The sequence below is a fragment of the Macaca thibetana genome, chromosome 16 (genome assembly GCF_024542745.1).
Source record: "Macaca thibetana thibetana isolate TM-01 chromosome 16, ASM2454274v1, whole genome shotgun sequence".
In the NCBI taxonomy this organism is placed as follows: Eukaryota; Metazoa; Chordata; class Mammalia; order Primates; family Cercopithecidae; genus Macaca; species Macaca thibetana.
Window position 1 is genome coordinate 59,277,064 of NC_065593.1, and position 19,358 is coordinate 59,296,421.

At 56.6% G+C, this 19,358-nt stretch overlaps 3 protein-coding genes across 3 annotated transcripts in view; 1 reads left to right on the forward strand and 2 right to left on the reverse strand.

Moving 5' to 3' along the window:
• RNF213 (ring finger protein 213) overlaps positions 1–19,358 on the reverse strand; it is a 322,271-nt gene that overhangs the window by 128,627 nt on the left and 174,286 nt on the right. The gene's annotated exons all lie outside the window — the stretch shown is intronic.
• EIF4A3 (eukaryotic translation initiation factor 4A3) overlaps positions 14,828–19,358 on the forward strand; it is a 321,735-nt gene continuing 317,204 nt past the window's right edge. The window contains exon 1 of the mRNA XM_050764042.1: positions 14,828–14,837. The gene's annotated coding sequence lies outside the window, so the exon portion shown is untranslated. The remainder of the gene's footprint in view (positions 14,838–19,358) is intronic.
• Positions 15,166–17,878, reverse strand: LOC126939128 (uncharacterized). Its single transcript, XM_050764084.1, has one exon. The coding sequence runs from the start codon at positions 16,240–16,242 to the stop codon at positions 15,736–15,738; it is 507 nt and encodes a 168-aa protein (XP_050620041.1). The 5' UTR covers positions 16,243–17,878; the 3' UTR covers positions 15,166–15,735.

The window sequence follows — 19,358 nt, forward strand, 5'->3', positions numbered from 1 at the left end:
CTCAGAACCCTCTGGGCTGAAAGATGTCATTGATTTATGCTGGCAGTCCTGTGCAGCACTGTGCTAGGTGTTAAATTGGCTGAAGAACACCTGCTATTACCCTCAAGGCCCCTTAGTCTGGTGGGAGGGAATGATGGGGAAGAGGCCGTGTGGAAGGCACAGAGAAGGAGAAGAGTGGGATCAATTTCCAGGGTGGGGTCTCTGGAAGTCCTCTCAGGGGTCCCCAGGGGGCATTTCTGCCTACAGCAGCAGGTGTAAGGTGTGAGCCATGGATGGGAAGGGAAGGAGCCAGCCATTGTTGATCGATTCCTCTGTGCTAGATGTGGCTCTAGATGTCAAGCTCACATTTACACAATTAGCCTTCCTTTACAGAGCAGAAAACAGGCTCAGAAAGCCCCTGACCCAGATTACACCACTAGTAAATTCAGGATTCAGGTCTTCAGTTGAGCTCTTCGTGGCCGGGAAGCCCGTGCTTTTCCCAGGGCGCGATGCCACTTTCCAGGCTGGAAGCCAGACAAGTATCCGGGGCTGCCTGGAATTGCATGCAAATGTCCGGACAGCCGGCTTCCTCGTGGGCCCTGGCACTGGCAGAGGAGCTCTTTGCCGGGCATGTGGCTTGGGCAGGCCAGGGCAGCCATCTGCCAGCCAGCCTTGTGGGGAGGAGGCCATAGGCCACCCTGCAACCAGATGCTCCTGGGCCAGTCCTGGGCCCCCAAAGGCACTTCCTTCAGGAGACAGAGTCACCTGGCTCCTCTCTTCCCTCTCATCCAGTTCCAAAGTCAGGGGTTCCAGGGCTGTGTCAGCAAGGGGCCATTCTGACCACTGTCCTTCTGTCATGGAGCATTGTGGCCAGGGATGGACATCTGGTCTGCATTGACCCCCATGGCCAGGACATCTGTGGCCCCACGGAACTCAGTGGCAAGGAGAGTCGGCAGCAGGGAAAGGCCACGCTCTGCAGTGTGCCTGCCAGGTGGCAGAGGATCCCTGACACAGCCCAGCTGGCATCTGCCCTTGCCACTGAGGCTTCCTGAGGGCAGCCCCCAAGGGTCCTGCCATGCAAGGGCTCCCCTTCTGCCAGGCAGTGGCTGCTTAGACTGAGGGAGGGAGGAGCTGGGAGTTGACCATGACTGATGGTGCCAGGCCGGTGGGATCTGGAGCCCACAGATGGTGGAGGATGGGGCGCAGCTCCCACCCCTTGCCTGTGACGTGCCCTGCCGGCGGGCAGAGCCATCCAGCCTGCTCTGGAGAAGTTGGAGATACAGACTGGCAGAGGGAGAAGCAGAAGAGACGGCGTCATTTTACAGAAGGGAAAGCTGAGACCCTGAGTGGGGGTGGATATGTATGGATGCCCCGTGGGCTTCTCGTGTTTACTCCTCGGCACAGGGCCCTGTTTTTCAATGGAGGAATTAGGGCTTGAAGGAAATGAAGTGATGTTTCCAGGGTCCCCTGGCTAAGCCAGTTATCTGGTCCTGGCCGGTGCAAATCTGAGAGGGGGACTAAGCAAGCCCTCAGGCCAGATCCCGGGTTTGCTCCCTCAGCCACAGCAGGGAAGAGTTGACCTGAGGCAGCAGGCCCAGGATCGAGGGTGATGCTCCTCCCAGACGTGGTGAGGTCCCAGATGGGCTGGGAAGGTGGCATGAGGGCTTGGTTCAAGGGAGCCTGCTGGCTGGCCTCCAATATCCACCTGGGAACAGCCCCCCAGGTGTGCCCCTCGAGCTGCTAACCCCTAATCTGGCCACCCCCCAACTCGCTCCTCAGCACTCCAGTGGTCAGGGTGTCCCCTTCCCTGCTCCCTCCCTGCCCCTCCTCTTGGCAGCAGCAACCGAGGCCTCCAGCAGGCCAGAGGTCTTCCCACAGTCTCCTGGGCTTCCTGCCCAAGGCAGGGGCTGATCTCTCAGGGATGGGTGGGACTTCCGGCTGTGCCGTCGGCAGTTCCTGGCTGTATCAGTTAGCTTTGACTGTGTAACACATCACCCCGAAACCTAGAGGCTTCACACGACTACCATCTCTTATGCCTCACAGATCCCTGGGTTACCTGACCAGTTCTGGTGTGGGTTTCCCTGCTCAGGGGGCAGCTCCCTGAGCCCGGAGCCCTTCTGCAGAGCTGCCACCTGCAGCCTGCATGCCGGTTCTCACCACACTGTGTCCCCGCCCTTCCAGCCCATGGAGTCACACATCGCCACCCAGCCCCCAAGGACACACTCGTGGAACCCCCAGCCAGGCGTCCAGACTAAGCCACCAGGGTGGCTCCTCTCAGCCCCACTCCTGACCAAAGCTTCCTGCCTATCAAGCGTGGGGACCACCTGCAGGCATCTCTGTCCTCAGTGCCACTCCGGATGCAGAGGGGAGCCTCCACCTTCCCTGGCATTGTCACCGTCAGCCTTAACAATAGTTTGACTTGGTTAAGCTCCTCCAAGGGCCAGGGAGGCCAGGCTGGGGCAGGAAGGAGCAGCCTGCACCAGGTAACTGTGACAGAGCAGACAGCCAATGGGCAGAAGAGAGGTGCCCCCTGTCGAGACCAGAGAAGGCGTCATGGGGTGAGGAAGGGTCTGATCCCAAGGTAGGAGGAAGCATCCTGGGTCCCAGGGTCCCTTGAGCAATCTGCATTGTAAGGGAGGGTCCCTCTGGGGCCAGGAGATACATCAGGCAGTGGTGGAAAGACTGCATTTGGGGGCCAGATCTGAAGGGCCCTGGAAGCCAGGCTGAGTCGTCTGCCTTTGCGAGCGATGGGGAAGCGTTGACGGGCTTTGAGCCCGAGCCTGCCAGGAGCACAGCGGAGCTTCAGGAAGCAGCTTTCCAGTAAGTGCCGGGAGCCTTCTTGGAAGCAGGCAGAGGATGAATTATAAATAAACAAACCAGAACCCTGCAGCGGCGTGGGCCGGGTGGGTGGGAAGAGGGGAGAGACCGGAGGCAGGGCCTCACTTAGGTGCTAAGGCAGCCCCTCGCCTGGCCGCCACCAGCCTTCCCACCCTGCCCTGCACCCCGGCCTCGGGGACTCAACGGCCTCCCTGCTCGGGGCATTGGCGGGGACCTCAGGCTTCTAGGGCCAACTTTGGCCAGGCTGCAGAGGGGAGGCCTAGTGTAGACCCCCTCTGTGGGATTGGGAGGCCCCCCTGCCTCTCACAACTCCAGGGGTGCAGGCCCAAGTCTCTCTCACACCAAAACAGGCCCCGTGGCCACTCATCCGTGTGGGAGGTGTCTCACCAAATGTTTGAAGGGGAAAAAAAATCCCATTTTCTAAGGTGTTTTTTTCCTTTCTATTTTTTGATTATTTTTCTAGATGACTTCATTTCTAAGAAGGGGGTAGTGGAGAGAAGGAGGACAGGGGGAGGGAGGACTTGGGCCCTGAGGAGGCCGCTGGGGACCGGAGCAGCGTGGGGGGAGGAGAGCGAGAGGCAGGCCCAGGGAAAGCCCAGGCCTCTTCAGTCTGGGGAATGGGGGGCTGGTGTGACCCAAGCCCAGGTGTGTCCCAAACCCAGGTGTGTCCCGAGCCCAGGTGTGACTCGAGCCCAGGTGTGACCCAAACCCAGGTGTGTCCCGAGCCCAGGTGTGACTCGAGCCCAGGTGTGACCCAAACCCAGGTGTGTCCTGAGCCCAGGTGTGACCCAAGCCCAGGTGTGTCCCGAGCCCAGGTATATCCTGAGCCGAGGTATGTTTGGAGCCCAGATGTGACCCAAGCGCAGGTGTGTCCCAAGCCCAGGGGCCTCCAGTGCTGGCTGTGAGCCCATCTCCCTCCTGATCTCCCATGGGCCTGCTGACCACCTGCGCTCCCACGAGGCCCTGTGGGGAGGTCGGCTCTCCTCCAGCAGGAGGGGAAGGGTTTTCAGGCCTTCACCCCAGATTTCTGGCGTGTGATGCCCCCACCCCCAACCTGTCCCAGTGGCAGAGCTGAGAGCAGTTCCCCATCCCATACACCACCTGGAACCGGCAGAACCTACTCTGGCCGGCTTAATGGAACCCAGTACAGGATATTAGGAGGCTCATAGAACCTTCCAGAGAGCCTCGGCAGCCACACAGCCAGGAACAATGGCCCGACCGTGCAGTCTCCCCCACCGGGCATGGACCCAGCAGCCCACACCTACTATTCTGAAAGCCAGGGCCCCACTACCATCCCCACTGGTCAAGGTGTTCTGGAGGCATCAGCTTCCTGGCATTGCGCACCTCTGAGGCCAAGGCTGGCAGGGGTGAGTGGAGCTGGCTCCTGTGCCTGGGCTGAGGCTGCAAGGGAGGCAGGCCCAAGCACAGGACAGTGCTCACAAGGTGGTGGCCACCCCAGCACTCCCTGAGCCCTCGAAAGACTTTCCCAACCCCAATGCCCAGCAGTCTGCCGGGTTGGAGAGACAGGGAGGGAGGCTCTGTCCCTCTCCTGGGGCTGCCATAACAAATGACCATCACCTTGAAATCAACCGACATTTATTCTCTAACAGGTTTGGAGACCAGACTTCCAAAACCCTTCTGGAGGCTCTGGGGGGTCCCTGCCCCAGGCTGCTTTCCCAGCTACCATGGGTGCTGGGGACCTCGGCACTCCTTGGCCTGTGGATGCATCTCTCCCACCTCTACCTTCCCCTGTGGGCCTCAAATCTCCCTCTGCCTTTCTCTTTTGAGGACACTTGTCATTGGATTTGGAGTCAACCCTTCATGCAGGGTTATTTTATCTTGAAATCTTTAACTTTATTCCATCTGCAAAGACTAATTCCAAAAAAGGTCACATTTTGAGGTTCTGGGTGGACACCTCTTTTTGGGACCACCATTCGGGGCCCTACCACGGGCATGAGAAATGGGCATAGGACAGGCAGAGGGGGAGGGAGGAGGAGAAGAGGGAAGGACATGGGTGTTGGCTGGGACTGCTGGGGCAGGAGGAGCCAACTGCCTTGGGACTGTCGTCCTGGACGTGGGGTTGTCTGTCCTCTTACGCCTGGGCCTGCTCGCCACTGCCAGATGGTGTTTCCCACCACCCTGGCCTCCTCACCATTGCCTGGCATGTCCCAGTTCTAGATGCCATGAGCGCCCCACTCCACCCTCCAACAGCTTCCAGACCCCCTCCGAGCCTCAGAGTCCTGGGTTCTCCTGAGTCCCAGAGGCAAGAGAAGCTGCCCCATTCATCCCACCCAAGCCAGCCTCTTTCTTGGGTCACTGAAAGGAGAGTAAGCCCCACCATCCCCTCATCTCCCAACTCCCCATAGCCCAAAACTCTTCTTTCTCCTCCCCAAATCTCCTCCTGTGGTGTTTAAGCCATTTCTTCTGACGAGGCTCCCAGGGACGGAGACCTGTCAAGGTGCACGGGGCCATGGGTCAGACTGGGGCATGAAAATGTCTGCATACACTCTGATGTTCCTGTAGTCTCGCCTTTGAGGGAGACCCAAATTCCATTTCAGGGATGAGGAGAGAGGTTTAATACCTTGCTCCAGAGTTCACAAAGACAAACCTGGACTTGAACCTGAAATGACTAACTCCAGCTGTGACTGTTTTCTCTGATTCCACCACAGGGGCTCAGTCCCATGAGGAATACTGTCCCTGCTGAAATCCTTCTGGGGACAGGGAACTCGCCACCTCACAAAACACGGGCTAAGGCCAGGTGCGGTGGTTCATGCTTGTAATCCCAACACTTTGGGAGGCCAAGGTGGGAGGACTGTTTGAAGCCAGGAGTTCGAGACCAGCCTGAGCAACATCTCAAGACGCTCTACTATATATGTGTGTGTGTGTACACACACACACACTAGCTGGGCGTGGTGGCACACACCTGTAGTCACAGCTACTTGGGAGGCTGAGGCAGGAGGATTGCTTGAACCTAGGAGGTCAAGACCAGCCTAGGCAACATAGTGAGACCCCGTCCCTACTTTTTTTTTTTTTTTTTTTTTTTTTTTTTAATTAGCTGGGTGTGGTGGCATGTACCTATGGTTCCAGATACTTGGGAGGCTGAGGCAGGAGGGTTGCTTGAGCCCAGGAGGTTGAGGCTGCCACGAGGCGAGATCGCACCACTGCACTCCAGCCTGGGCGACAGAGTGAGACCCCATCTCAAGAAAAAACAAAATAAAACAAACAAACGAAAAAAACTGTGGGCTCTACCAATAGTCCCAAATGCCAAGAAAGCTTCCTTCATGGAGGGAAAGCCCTTCTCTCTCCATGGAACTCAGCCCACTGGCCTTGGCGATGGGCAGCGCTCCTGGCATGCAAGTCTTCTCCAAGACAAATTCTCTTTTCTTAGCCCGCCCTTAAAAAGTAGGGCTCTGGGCCCCTCCCCCCAGGAGGGTTTCTCTCCTCCCAGGAGGGTTTCTCTCCCCCAGGAGGGTGTCTCCCCCCAGGAGGGTTTCTCTCCCCCTAGGAGGGTTTCCGGCCCAATCTGCAACGTCAAGTACCCGCCGTGTCTTTGGGTTGTGAGGCAGCTGGGGAGGGTGACTTTGGACAGGTGTCCCGGGCACTGTGCCCCAGTCAGGTGCAACTAAGGGATGGGCTGTGCCTACTTTGAAGGTGACAGAATCTGTCTGCCCAGGGCCACAGTCCAAAGGTGAGGCCCTTTTGGGGTGCCTGTCGTGGCATCTGGTCATCAGCCACCTTGGCCCCTGCAAGCTGGGGCTACCCATGGGCACTCCTGAACAAGGCCTGAGAGGGACCTGCCAGTGTCCGGGAGCCACTCTGCCAAGACTCAGGGGCGATGTCATACTTTGGAAAAGAAAAAGGAAAAAAAATAAAAGGCAACCACCAACAAACTGAGAGGCTGAGTCACAGCCAGGCGGAGGCATCTGTCAAATCCAAGAGAGCCATGGTGGGGATGGGGGCCCCCTTAGGCTTGGAGGGGGAAGGGGTACAGAGGGGCCACCTGCCCCGCTTTCCTGCACTTTTGGAGGCACCAGGCAGCCTCTCCTGGAGGACATGTGCCCTTCCAGTGGGGTGCTCTGGTCAGGGAGTCCAAGGGGTTGAGCAGACCTTGGGCTCAAATTCCAGCTCAGCCATTCATCGGCCCCTAGCCGGGGCCAGCCACCCCAGCTTGCTCAGCCTCAGTCTCCTCTTCTGTCTAGTGGACATAAGGGCGGCTCTCAGAATTCTTGTGCCAATTACAGAAGAGCTGAGTGCTCAGAGCACCCTCCGGCATAGGACAGGGACCGAGCACAGACAACCGTGCCCTGTTTGCTGCCATCAGGAAAGAAAAGCCCCTCACCCCCGGAGCAGAGATGCTGGAGGGTTTGTCCGTGGGGTCCTCCTCTCTGCTCCAGGCCCTCCTGACACCCCAACAAATCAGCTTCCAAAGCTGTTGCTGGCCTTGGGCTGTTTCCTTGCCAACTCTCCCATACTCCCTCCTTCCTCGGGTCCCAGTACTCCTGAGGGGACTTGGATAGTGTGATGGGCTTTGGGGGCAGCAGGGGCAGGGCAGGATCTTCTACCCCGACTAGCATCCTGCCCAGTCTGGCAGGTCCCCTCACCATGGGGCTCCTGCTGTGGCCAGGCAGGGCCTGAGGAAAGCTGGCAGGCTCCGAAGTGGCCTTACTTAACACACAGCATGGCCCCAGCCTTTCCGGGAGCCACAGTCTTGGAGCAAGGGGCGGAGGTGTAGCCCACGTGCCCCGGATCAGTCTGGCAGGGTATGCTGGCGTCCCCTGAAAGGAGGCCCCTGCAGATGGCAGGCATCTGTGCGTGGAGGACGCCTTCATCCTGCCAAGGCACAGGGCTCCGGAGCGGGAAGGCACCCTCCAGACCATCCACACACACTCCTGGGGCCCGAGGCCTGGAGAAGGAAGGGACTTGCCCAGGGCCACCTGGCCAGGGGTGACAGGTCTCCCAGCTCTGATCAGGACCTCTAAGGCTCTGCATCCTCCAAGGCTGAGCCCAGGTCCCCTGAGCCTCTGGTCCAGGAACCCGCTGCACGGGCCTCTCCCCAACCCTGGAGCCCATGTGATCCCAGCCCCCCTCCCTCTGATGGCTCCCGGCTCCCCCACCGGCGGCGGGTGCCTGCCTGTCCCGCCCCCGCGCTCCCGGCGGGGAGGGGTTCCTATGGCACCCCTTCCCCCGCACACACTTAGCTCACTGGCAGCCCATCTGCCCCGAGACGGCAGCAGCAGATGCTTGGATGCACAGCGGTGCCTGCAACTTGGTTGGCCCAGCGCTTGTGGCGGGTGTGCACGCTGCCAGCCAAGGTGGGGGCCTGGGCCCTGAAATGCCCACCCAGCTGGGGCAGAGGCCCCTCATCCAAGGCCAGGCTATAGAAAGATTAGGACACCCAGGTGCTTGCCACTGCTGGGGACAGGGTGTCGGCAGAGCTGGAGTCAGAGCTGCCCTTGCAGCCCCTCCCCACCAGCTGCACCCTCACCTCCCTGACTCCCTGGGGAAGGCCCAAAGCATGCAGATTCTGCTCCCAGGCCCCAGCCACAAGGAGGAGGCTGGTGGGCACCACCCCACAGGGGCTGCCACTGCCCAAAGTGCATGCCAAGGTTGGTGGCAGAGGGTCTGGAGCTTCCCAGCAGCACAGAGAGTTAGACCCTCAGCTGGGACTCAGAGAGCAGGCCCCTTATCCTTAGCCTGCCTGAGCACCTCAGGCTCTGGTACCCCAGACCCACCCTCCAGGTTCTGCTCAGCGCCCTTCCTCTCTCTCCTGACTTCTCACTCCCACGAATGGGGGTGGGGGGCAGAGCTGGGTGCTAGGAGGTGGTGGCCACGGCCCCTGGATGCACATGGCCAGTGGGTGGATAGGCCTGGTTTCCATGGCAGCAGCCTCCAGCCCTGGGTTGGAAGAGGAGGGTGCTGAGGCCCCCAGAGCCTGACCTTTGGCCGGGCTCTCCCCACGCCCTCCCCTGCCGCAGCAGCAGGGCTTTTCATGTGTGGGTCCCCAGCTGGGCATAGGAGGGCGAGCCCAGCACGGGGCAGGGGCCTAGGGGGCCATGCACTGGTGGCTGCAGTGCCCTCAGTGATATGGGGGTGGCACCACCTCCAATAAAACAGAAGACTCTGGCTAAGCCTGGAGCCCTGGGGACTTGGGCTTGACACTGGGCGGAACGTCCTGATTCCAGAAAGAATGAGAGCATCGCCAGGATCTGCTCCCAGGGCTGTTCACAGCCTCCAGCCCGGAGTCCCGGGTAAGAGGTGTGGGGAGGCGAAAGAGGCCTCAAGACAGGAGCGGTACAGCCTGCGGGGCGGAGTGAGGGGGGCACCTCGTCTCCTTAGGACCCCAGTAGCCGAGCCCCCAGAAGCGTCTGAAAGCCACAGACTCCCAAGGAGCGGGCAGCCTCCCCTCCTCCCGGCACCCCCGCGGTGTGAGCTGCAGACACACAGGCACACCCGCACACATGCGCACGCCCCCGGGCCGCCTCTGCTCCCCTCGCGGCTCGCGTTTGTTTTGCTCAGGCAGGGCTGGAATGGGGACACGCTGCACTCTCGCAATTGGCAGTTTCCTCCAAGCCCCCCATGGAGGTGCCATATGTCTGCATCATGAATAGGCTTGAGGATCCGTGCCATGGCCTGGGGGGCTGGGAAGAGGCAGCTGCCAATCACCCCCAAGTAGGCAAGGGGAGGGGGCTACCAGAGGGGCAGGGTGGGGGCACAGGCAAAGGCCAGGGGACAGGGTGGGGCCAGGGCTTGGTCACTGGTTCTCACCAGGGTGGGACACATCCCAGGTGACCCAAGGGCCTTTGCTGAAGACAAAGCAAAACGCAAAAAGTCCTGGGCTTTGACCTTGATAAGTGACCAAAGTCCCCGAATCCTGCCCCTCGGCCTCTGGCCCATCCATGTGCCAGCCGTCAGCCCAAGCCACCTCCTCCAGGATGCCTCCCTCCTCCCTGCGCCTCTGCGCTGGCATGTGCACCCTGTGAGCCTTCACCAGTGAGGTGGATCCAAGGCCTCCCTTGCAGGGAGGAGAAGGAGGAACCAGGTTCAGCCAGCACCAATAGGGGCCACACTGTTAATTCCCACAACACTCCGAGAACTGGGGATTATTATCTCCATTTTATAGATAAGAAAACAGGTTCAGCAAGGTTTTACTAAACTGTTTCAAGATCTCCCAGTGCAGCGACGGCAGAGCCGGATTCTGCTCAGGTCCCGACAGTGCACGGTCAATGGTTCCTTGCCTCAAGCCTGGAGCAGCCCCGTCCCCTGCTGTGCCTGGGCACCCTCTGCCTGGTGGCCACCCACCCTGCCCCTCGTCTAGGGGACCTGGTTCCTCCTCCTCCACCTCCCAGCTCGGTGATGCACTCTCTGTCCTGCCCCCACCCCCTCACTCCCACTTAGATGAACTCTTCTCTCCTCCTCCCAGCTCTGTGATGCTGTCAGAGTCTCTCTGTGTCTCTGTCCCCCTCCCTTAGAATGAACTCTTCTCCCAGCTCTGTGATGCTCTGTCCCCCCCTTAGAATGAACTCTTCTTCTAGCTCCGTGATGCTGTCCCACCCTTACCCCCTTAGAATGAACTCTTCTCTCCTCCCAGCTGTGATGCTCTCTCTGTCCCCCCACCACCTTTAGAATGAACTCTTCTCTCCTCCTCCCAGCTCTGCGACGCTGCACCCCACCCCCACCTTTAGAATGAACTGTCCTCCCTGTCCTGAGATGCTGTTACCCACCTTGCTCACTGCAGAGACCACATGAGACAGGGTCACCTGTCTGCAGTCTGCACGTGTGTCCCTCCCTAACCCCAGCCCTCAGTCACCTCTCCCACCCGTGCCCGGTCCAGGTCTGACATGCAGGTGACTGTGGAATGAATGAATGGACACAGGCAGGTACAGGCAAGAGTGGTGAGCCGAGCCTGCGAGGCATGGCCGCAGAAGCCTCCGCCAGTGCAGCCGCAGCCAGCGTCACACTGTCCCTGTGGGGTGGAGGGGCCGCCCCGCTCCGGACTCCACAGGTCCTTTCTCTCATTCCTGGCCCTGCTGGACGCAGCGACGGTGGGTCGGACGAGCTGCTCTGGGTTAATTGGCTCTCTCTTCCTGCCAGCATGATGGATCCTGCTTGACATTTCCCCAGATAGTTACTTGATAACCAAGTAATTTGTCATGGAGACCTCGTTATATGCCAACTGGGTCCCCTAAGCCGTTAGCGTCTGTGCCCCAGAAACAAGATTGGCAAGTTAATAATGGAGCCTTAATCACGCTGTTCCCTGCTGGCACTGGAATAGAATTACCTGGAGACAAGATGGGACGCTGTTGCTCTCCTTGGGCCTTGGAGATGAAGCTTCATGAGAGATCCTGAAGCCACTGACCCTTCTTGAGAGGGTCCCCTGACCTCGGTGTTCTCAACCAGGTGTTCCTTCTCCTGGCAAGAATGCCATTCTGCTGAGAAGTCCCCCTCTACAAGGTGCTCTGAGGCTGGTTCAGGCTCTAGCTCTGCACTGGGCACTTGGCCCCCCGGCCCCAGGCCATACTGAGGGGTTCAGGGGAAGGCATGACTCAAGCCTGGCCAGCCAACAAGTGTCAGTCTCGGGCCTTGGCTGGGGCCGCTGGGACAGCAGGGCTCACTCTGCCGAGGATTGTTATGTGGGTGAGGAAGCAAGGTTGGGCTGATGAGGGAGCAGCCTCCCGGAGAGGAGGGGAGCCAGGGCCAGGCCGCGCAGGGCAGTGCTGCTCCTGGAGTGAACTAACGAGGTCCCAGCTTTGCTTAAGTTGGTTTTGTCACATGTAACCTGGAGAGTTCTGATTATACACAAGGGATCGCCACTCAGACATCCACCTGCTGCAACTCCAGGATTCAAGCTGTCTGCCGGGGCTACATGGAGGAGCCCCCTGGGGAGGAAGAGCACATGGTACAGAGAGGCAAGGCCTGGGAGAGACGGCCTGGGCTGGGACGAGGGCTGGGATCGGCAGTCTTGAGGAGGGCCTGGGGTCTGCTCCCCAGGTGGTCTTGGGCGGGAATGGAGGGGAAGCCTGGTGGAAGCTGAAGAGGAGTGAGGCTGGAGGAGAGGCTCTGGCCTCAGCCTTGACTTCAGCACCAAGGACAGCAGCAGCGCAGCCCCCTACAGTGAGGCAGGCCCGGCGCAGTCCCCTACAGTGAGGCAAGCCCGGCGCAGTCCCCTACAGTGAGGCGGGCCCGGCGCAGCCCCCTACAGTGAGGCGGGCCCGGCGCAGCCCCCTACAGTGAGGTGGGCCCGGCGCAGCCCCCTACAGTGAGGCGGGCCCGGCGCAGCCTGGCCTGGATGTTTTTAATTTTAAAAATCTTTTATTTAAAAGTAAATAGGGATGGAGATGGGGTTTCACTATGTTGTCAAGTTGGTCTCGAACTACTGGGCTCAAGCAATTCTCCCGCCTCAGCCTCCCAAAGTGTTGGGATTACAGGCGTGAGCCACTGTGCCCAGATGGGCTGGATGTCTTTAATGAACCAAAAGGAGGTTTATACTTCCATGGCAGGGTTTGGGATAAATAAGTAATGGGTACACAGAATATCCACCCAATCCCCTAAATGAGGCAGTTATAAAGTCCAGGAAAAATAAGAGGTTGTACAAGAAAGGAAATGTAATTACAATACATTACTCAGCTGGGAAGAGTGTATGCTGAGAAATAATAGTGCATACATTGAATTCTGATTCAATCAAAAGGAGAAGCTGGTGGGAGAGTGTGGGGGGGCATGTGTGAGAGAACAAGCCTTCAGCCGCCATCGTGGGAAGGACATGGGTAAATTTCTCAATCTGAAAAGGAGAAAAAAAAAAAGCAGCAGCAGCAGGAACATGAGCATGGCTATTCAGAAGTAAATACCAAAAAGAATCAGCTACAATCACATAAAAGTTTGCCTCTGAGAAGGGGGAATCAGGAAAGAGGTGCTGGTTTTTCATCAGAAGCCTTGTATTGTTCGATTATTCAAACTGTCAATTTATGATGTTGATTAAAAGCATACATGAAATGTAGGCCAGGAGCGGTGGCTCACGTCTGTAATCCCAGCACTTTGGGAGGCTGAGGCAGGTGGATCATTGAGGTCAGGAGATCGAGAATAGCCTGGCCAACATGGTGAAACCCTGTCTCTACTAAAAATACAAAAATTAGCTGGGTGTGGTGGCGCGCCTGTAATCCAAGCTATTCAGGAGGTTGAGGGAGGAGAATCACTCGAACCCAGGAGGTAGACATTGCAGTGAGCCAAGATTGCGCCGCTGCACTCCAACCTCAGTGACAGAGCAAGACTCCATCTCAAACAACAAAAAATACATGAATGTAAGTAACTAAAAAACAAAACCAAAAATTCTCAAGCTGCTCCCTGCTCCCAGCTCTCTGTCAGGCCCACACAACTCCAGGGTAGGGCCCCGAGGCCTGTCCTGTCTTCCTGGATTCTGCACCTCCTCCCCTGGCCCTCTTGGCTCTCCTGTGCTCCCTTCATACTCCTCTCTGGGCTGCTCTAGGTCTATCTGCGGATCTGTCCTGGTCCTCCTCCCTCCTGCCTTAGCCTCCCTCCCACCTTGCCTGCCTGTTTCTGCACTTTACTCCCTTTTGGGTTCTGCCCATGGCAATCGGAGGGGAAGGGGCGCCTGTCCCTGGGGGAGGAGCCCAGCCCTGTCTACAGGGCCTGTGGCACCCGCAATAGCTGTCAGCTGGCTGCTTTAGCCGCACCCGCAACTGGCCCCACACCAGCCGTCCATGGTGGTAGGACACCTCCTGCTTGCCGGGGAGGTGAATCGGGGATAGCAGGCGGCGCTCCATCATCTCCATGACACCTCGCCTAATTACACCCCGTGCTATTCATTTGGATGTCAGCGCTGCCGCATGGCTTTGCCCTTAATTAATAATTTGGTAAAACTCCACTCGGGGCCTGGCCAGGGAAGTTCAGCAGGGACTGTTAAGGCTGGGCTGCCGTCGGGGTTGGGGGCCAGGCTGGTGAGCACCTCCCCCACTAGCAAGTGTGGGCTCCCCCAAGCATTCCCAGGTAGCACCCCTCCACCCAGAGTTCCTGTTTGAAAGACCAGAGCCTGGGGGGAGACAGGGATGGGTGAGGGGTGTCTGCAGCTTGGGCACTGTCCCTGGAGAGGGTGACTCAGGCCTCAGGGCACCTGTCGGATACACCTTCCTGCCCCAAACACCATGGCTTATTCTAAAAGCATTGGCAATCCATCCCACTGATAAGGAAAGAGGCTCAGAGAGGTGAAGTGGCTTACCCAAGCACACACAGCACACAAGTACAGAGGCCTTGGTCTGGAACCCAGGGCCCTGGTTGCCTGTGCACAGCCACTTCCACCAGGACAGGGAGCCCCAGGCCAGGCCCTTCAGGGACTCTTCCGCAGAGGAGGCAGGCACAGGCCCTGGGGTGGGCGTGTACCAGCCACCGGGGTGTGAGGGGCAAGGCTGGCTCTCCTGGAGCCCATGCTGCCCTTGGCCCTGGAGGACAAGGTCCCCATGAGAGGTGCGTAGCTCAGGTCAGATGCTGTGCAAGGGGCCAAGACCCAGCTCAGATCCAGATTCAAACAGTCCAATGCCTGTGGCCAGAGTAGGGGTGGGGCTTGGGACAGCTAGGACCACCAGAGGGGTCCCTCCCTGGGGCCTGACCTTGGCCAGATCCTCAAGGACCACTCCAGTCCTGGTGTGTCTTCTGATCCTGAGTGCCATAGGAGAGGGGACGCAGGACCGGCTGGGGTCTCAGAGGCTCCAAAGGCCAGGCCCATGTGATTCTTGGAGTGTCTCCCTCCCAGCCTCCAGGCAGGGTGGGGGCCTGGGAAAGGGACACAGAGGCCCACAAGTGAACAGGAAAATCTATTTGGATCCAACTTGAATTATTAAGTGGTTCAAGAATATTCTTAGCTCTGGGAAGGCTGTGGTCTGTAGAGACGGACTTTACCATGGCCCTATTTTTAAAGTTCTGTGGGTAGGAGTCGAGACGCCACTGCACTTAGAGCCCCCCAGCACGCCCCTCTGCCTGCTGCCAGGGAGTAGGATGGGGACCGGGCAGGGGGGCACATGCCAACCCTGCAGACCCCCACCCTGCAGGGGAAGGGCGTGTGACGCAGGGACGGGAAGTTGGGGTTCCCCCACGTCCAGGTCCACCCCTGCCCAGCCCCTGGCCCGTGAACCTGCTCCCCCAATTCTAGCCCCCCTTGACCCGCACGCCCTGTTTCCCCTGCTTCAATCCCCTGCACTCTACTCCCCCAAACCTGCCCCCCTCCCCCAGAGCAGCCCTGGGGAAAGGGGCTGGGCCAGCTCAGGGCTGCCACTGTACATCCCCAAGGTGGGCTGGCATCTCAGCAAGCTGCTTTTGACTGAAGGAAAAAGAATCAAGCTTTTCAAGAATTCAAGTTAGTTTTATTCAGAGGTCTTACTGAGAATCCTAGACCCAGGCCCCAGCCCAGGAGCAGCCTTAGAGAGGTCCTGTCTGACTGCCCGGCTCAGTGTCTCGGCCCACTGCTTGGATGCGGGGGCTGGGGCTCACGACCTGCCAATTCCATCCAGCTGGCTCCGAAGTTACATGACAGCAGAATCACACCAGGGCTTGGGCGTAAGAGCACTTCTGGTTACAGATTACAGAAGCATAATCGCTAACCTTGGCCAACATTTTCTCACGTGCAGGAAGAGCCAAGGACCAGGGCCCTTCATCTTTTAAGGAATACAGTGACTCAGGCAAAAGACGCAGGGCCACGTGTTCTTTCCTGTTTTGTTTTCAAAGCGTCCCTCTGGAGAGCCGCAGTGTCACCGAGTCAGGGCCCACAGAAATGAGCACACACTTAGGGTTGCTGCTGACACGCCCTGCCTCTCCTCACGCGGTTCACGTGGCCATCAGCCAGGGCTGAGGACCCCTGGCACGCACCTGCACCCCAAATGGACTACAGATGCCGCTTCCATTTCAACTCTCACCCCTTTAGGGTTCAGAGCTCCACACCCACTTAACCCCAAGCCAGTGGCAAAGCTTCCTGAGAGGCCGGGAACTGCCAGACGTGAGTTCCACACCACCTCTGCCATCCTCCTGAGACCCTGCTCCCCCAAAGACAGGCCTTACTGAGGACTTGGTGGGGTGCTGGTCAGGAACTGCCCAGTCTTTGGGGAGGGGGTGCTGGCTGTCTGTGTGGGGAGAGCCTGGGAAAGGCATGCAGGCGGATGTGGTTGGAGCCCTGACTCTCTGAATCTTGGGCTTAGGTGAGTCCTCAGCAGGTGCCCTGCACTCCTGGTCCCCTTTCCCAGCCAGGTCACTGCTCAGCATCTGCATGGTCAAGGAGGACTCCCCCAAAACCATGCACAGCCAGACGGCCCAAGCTAAAAGAAGATGCCAGTGACTAAAAGCAGGAGTGAAGTCGGGGACGTTCTCAGAGACCTCACACACATCAAGAAAATCCCGTGAACAACAGTATGCCAACAGATTAGATAACATGGATGAAATGGAAAAATTCCTAGAAACACACAAGCTAGCAACTGACTCAAGGATAGACAATCCGAACAATCTATAACAAATACATAGACTGACTCAGAATCAAAACTCTCCCAAAGACCCGAGACCAGATAGGCTCACTGGCAAATTCTACCAAAGGTTCTAACAAGAATTAACACCCATCTCTCTCTTCTAAAAAAACAGAGGAGGGAACACTTCCTAGCCCAATCTATGAGGCTAATATTATCCTGATATCAAAACCAGAGGAAGACATCATAAGAAAACGCCAGACCAATATCCCTTATAAATACGGATGTAAAAATCCGCACCAAAATACAAGTAAATCACATTCAGCAGCAGTCAATGGATTATACACCATGACCGAGTTGGATGTATTCCAGAAACGGAAACTGGCTCAACATATGAAAATCAATCAATGTAACACCTCACACTAACAGAAGAATACAGGATCTTTTCAACAGAGGCCAGAAAAGCATTTGACAAAATCCAGTACCCTTTAAGGATAAAAACACTTCATGAATTAGAACTAGAAGGGGACGTCTTCAGCTGGATAAAAAGCATCCTTGAAAATCTAACAGCTCACATCATATATAGTGGTGAAAGACTGAAAACTTTTCCTTAAGATCAGGAACAAGACAAAGATATGTGCTCTCACTGTGTTCAACAACGTGCTAGAGATTCCAGCCAGAGCAATTAGGCAAGAAAAAGAAAAGGCATTCAGATTGGAAAGCAGGAAGTAAAAATAGGCCAGGCACGGTGGCTCACGCCTGTAATCTCAGCACTTTTGGAGGCCGAGGTAGGAAGAAAGCTTGAGCCCAGGAGTTGGAGACCAGCCTGGGTTAACATGGTGAGACCCTGTCTTCACAAAAAAAATCTTAAAAAATTAGGCCGGGTGCGGGGACTCACGCCTGTAATCTCACCACTTTGGGAGGCTGAGGCGGGTGAATCACGAGGTCAGGAGATTGAGACCATCCTGGCTAACAGTGAAACCCCGTCTCTACTGAAAAAACAAAACAAAACAAAACAAAAAATTAGCCAGGCGTGGTGGTGGGTGTCTGTAGTTCCAGCTACTCGGGAGGCTGAGGCAGGAGAATGGTGTGAACCCAGGAGGCGGAGCTTGCAGTGAGCCGAGATCGTGCCACTGCACTCCAGCCTGGGCGACAGAGCAAGACTCCGTCTCAAAAAAAATAATTAGCCAGGCATGGTGGCACATGCTTGTAGTCCCAGCTACTCTGGAGGCTGAGCCAGGAGGATTACTTGAGCCCACGAGGTCGAGGTTGCAGTGAGCTGTAATCACGCCCCTGCACTCCAGCCTTGGCAACAGAGCAAGAACCTGTCTCAACAACAACAAAACAAAATGGTCTCTGGGACAACTGGCTACTCACAGGTATGACATAGGACCTGCTCCCTCACACCATACCCAAATTCAAGTCAAAATGGATCAAAGACGTAAAGGTAAGCACTAAAACTATACCTGTCTTAGAAGGAAATGTAGGTGTAAATCTTCATGGCCTTGAATTAGTCAATGGCTTCTTAAATATAACATCAAAAGCATAAGCAACAAAAGAGATTAATGGACTTCATCAAATTTAAAAACTTTCATGCATCAAAGGACACTATCAAGAAAATGATTGGCCGGGTGCGGTGGCTCACGCCTCTAATCCCAGCACTTTGGGAGGCTGAGGCGGGCGGATCACAAGGTCAGGAGATCGAGACCACGGTGAAACCCCGTCTCTACTAAAAATACAAAAAATTAGCCGGGCGCGGTTGTGGGTGCCTGTAGTCCCAGCTACTCGGGAGGCTGAGGCAGGAGAATGGCGTGAACCCGGGAGGCGGAGCTTGCAGTGAGCCGAGATCGCGCCACTGCACTCCAGCCTGGGCTGGGCGACAGAGCGAGACTCCGTCTCAAAAAAAAAAAAAAAAAAAAAAAAAAAAGAAAATGATGACAACCCACAGGAGAAAGTATTTGTAAACTACAGAAGTGATCAATATCTAGGATTCAGAACATATAAAGAACTTCTGCAACTCAAGAAGATGACAACCCAATTTTAAAGATGGGCAAAGGATTTGAATAGATGCTTTGCTCACGAGGATATACAAATGGTGACTAAGACATGAGAAGGCGCTCACCATCGTGAGCCATTAGGAAATGCAAATCAAACGCACAATGAAATACCACATTTTTATTTTAGTTTAGTTTTTATTTTTTTTGGAGACAGGGTCTCATTGTCACCCAGGCTGGAATGCAGTGGCGCAATCACGGTTCACTGCAACCTCGACCTCCTGGGCTTCAGTGATTCTCCCACCTCAACCTCCCGAGTAGCTGTGATTATAGAAGTGCATCACCATGCCCGGTTAATTTTTTAGTTTTCTGTAGAGATGAGGTCTCACTATGTTGCCCAGCCTGGTCTCAAATCTCAAACTCCTGGGCTTAAGTGATCCTCTTGTCATAGCCTTCCAAAGTGCTGGGATTACAGGCATGAACCACTGTGCCCAGCCGAAATACCAGCTTCTACTCCATGGAATGGCTAGAATCTAAATGGCAGATAATAGCAAGTGGTGGCGAGGGTGTGGAGAACTTGGAACCCTTGGGCATTGCTGGTGGGAATGTGAACTGATGGAGCTGCTACGGAAAAGTCTGGCAGTTTCGCAGAAAGTTAAACACAGGGTTACCACATGACCCAGAAATTCTACTCCTAAGTATATACCCAAGGCAGCTGAATACATGTTTACACAAAAGCTCGTACATCAGTCTTCCCTGAAGCATTATTCACAACAGCTCTGAATGGAAAAAACCCAAATATCCACCAAGTTCAACAAAATGTTTATCCTGATCCACACGATGGAATATGACTCAGCCATAAAGAAGAACGAGGTTCTGACACCTGGCACAAGACGCAGGCGCATCTTGAAAACATTAGGCCGAGAGAAGGCCCCCGTCGCCAGCATCGACTCTGTCCACTCTTTGCCTGAGGAGCCCCGTTTTTCCAAGGACCATGCAGTGGTCTCACCTATGCCTCAGTGGACCTGGGGGCCAGCATGAGGGTCCCCAAAGCGATGCCTAAGCCCTGGACTCATGGGCAATGATGCAGGACCTC

Excerpts from the sequence above, each read along its gene's own strand:
- LOC126939128 (XM_050764084.1), bottom strand. The coding sequence starts at position 16,242 with ATGTTATCTAATCTGTTGGCATACTGTTGTTCACGGGATTTTCTTGAT.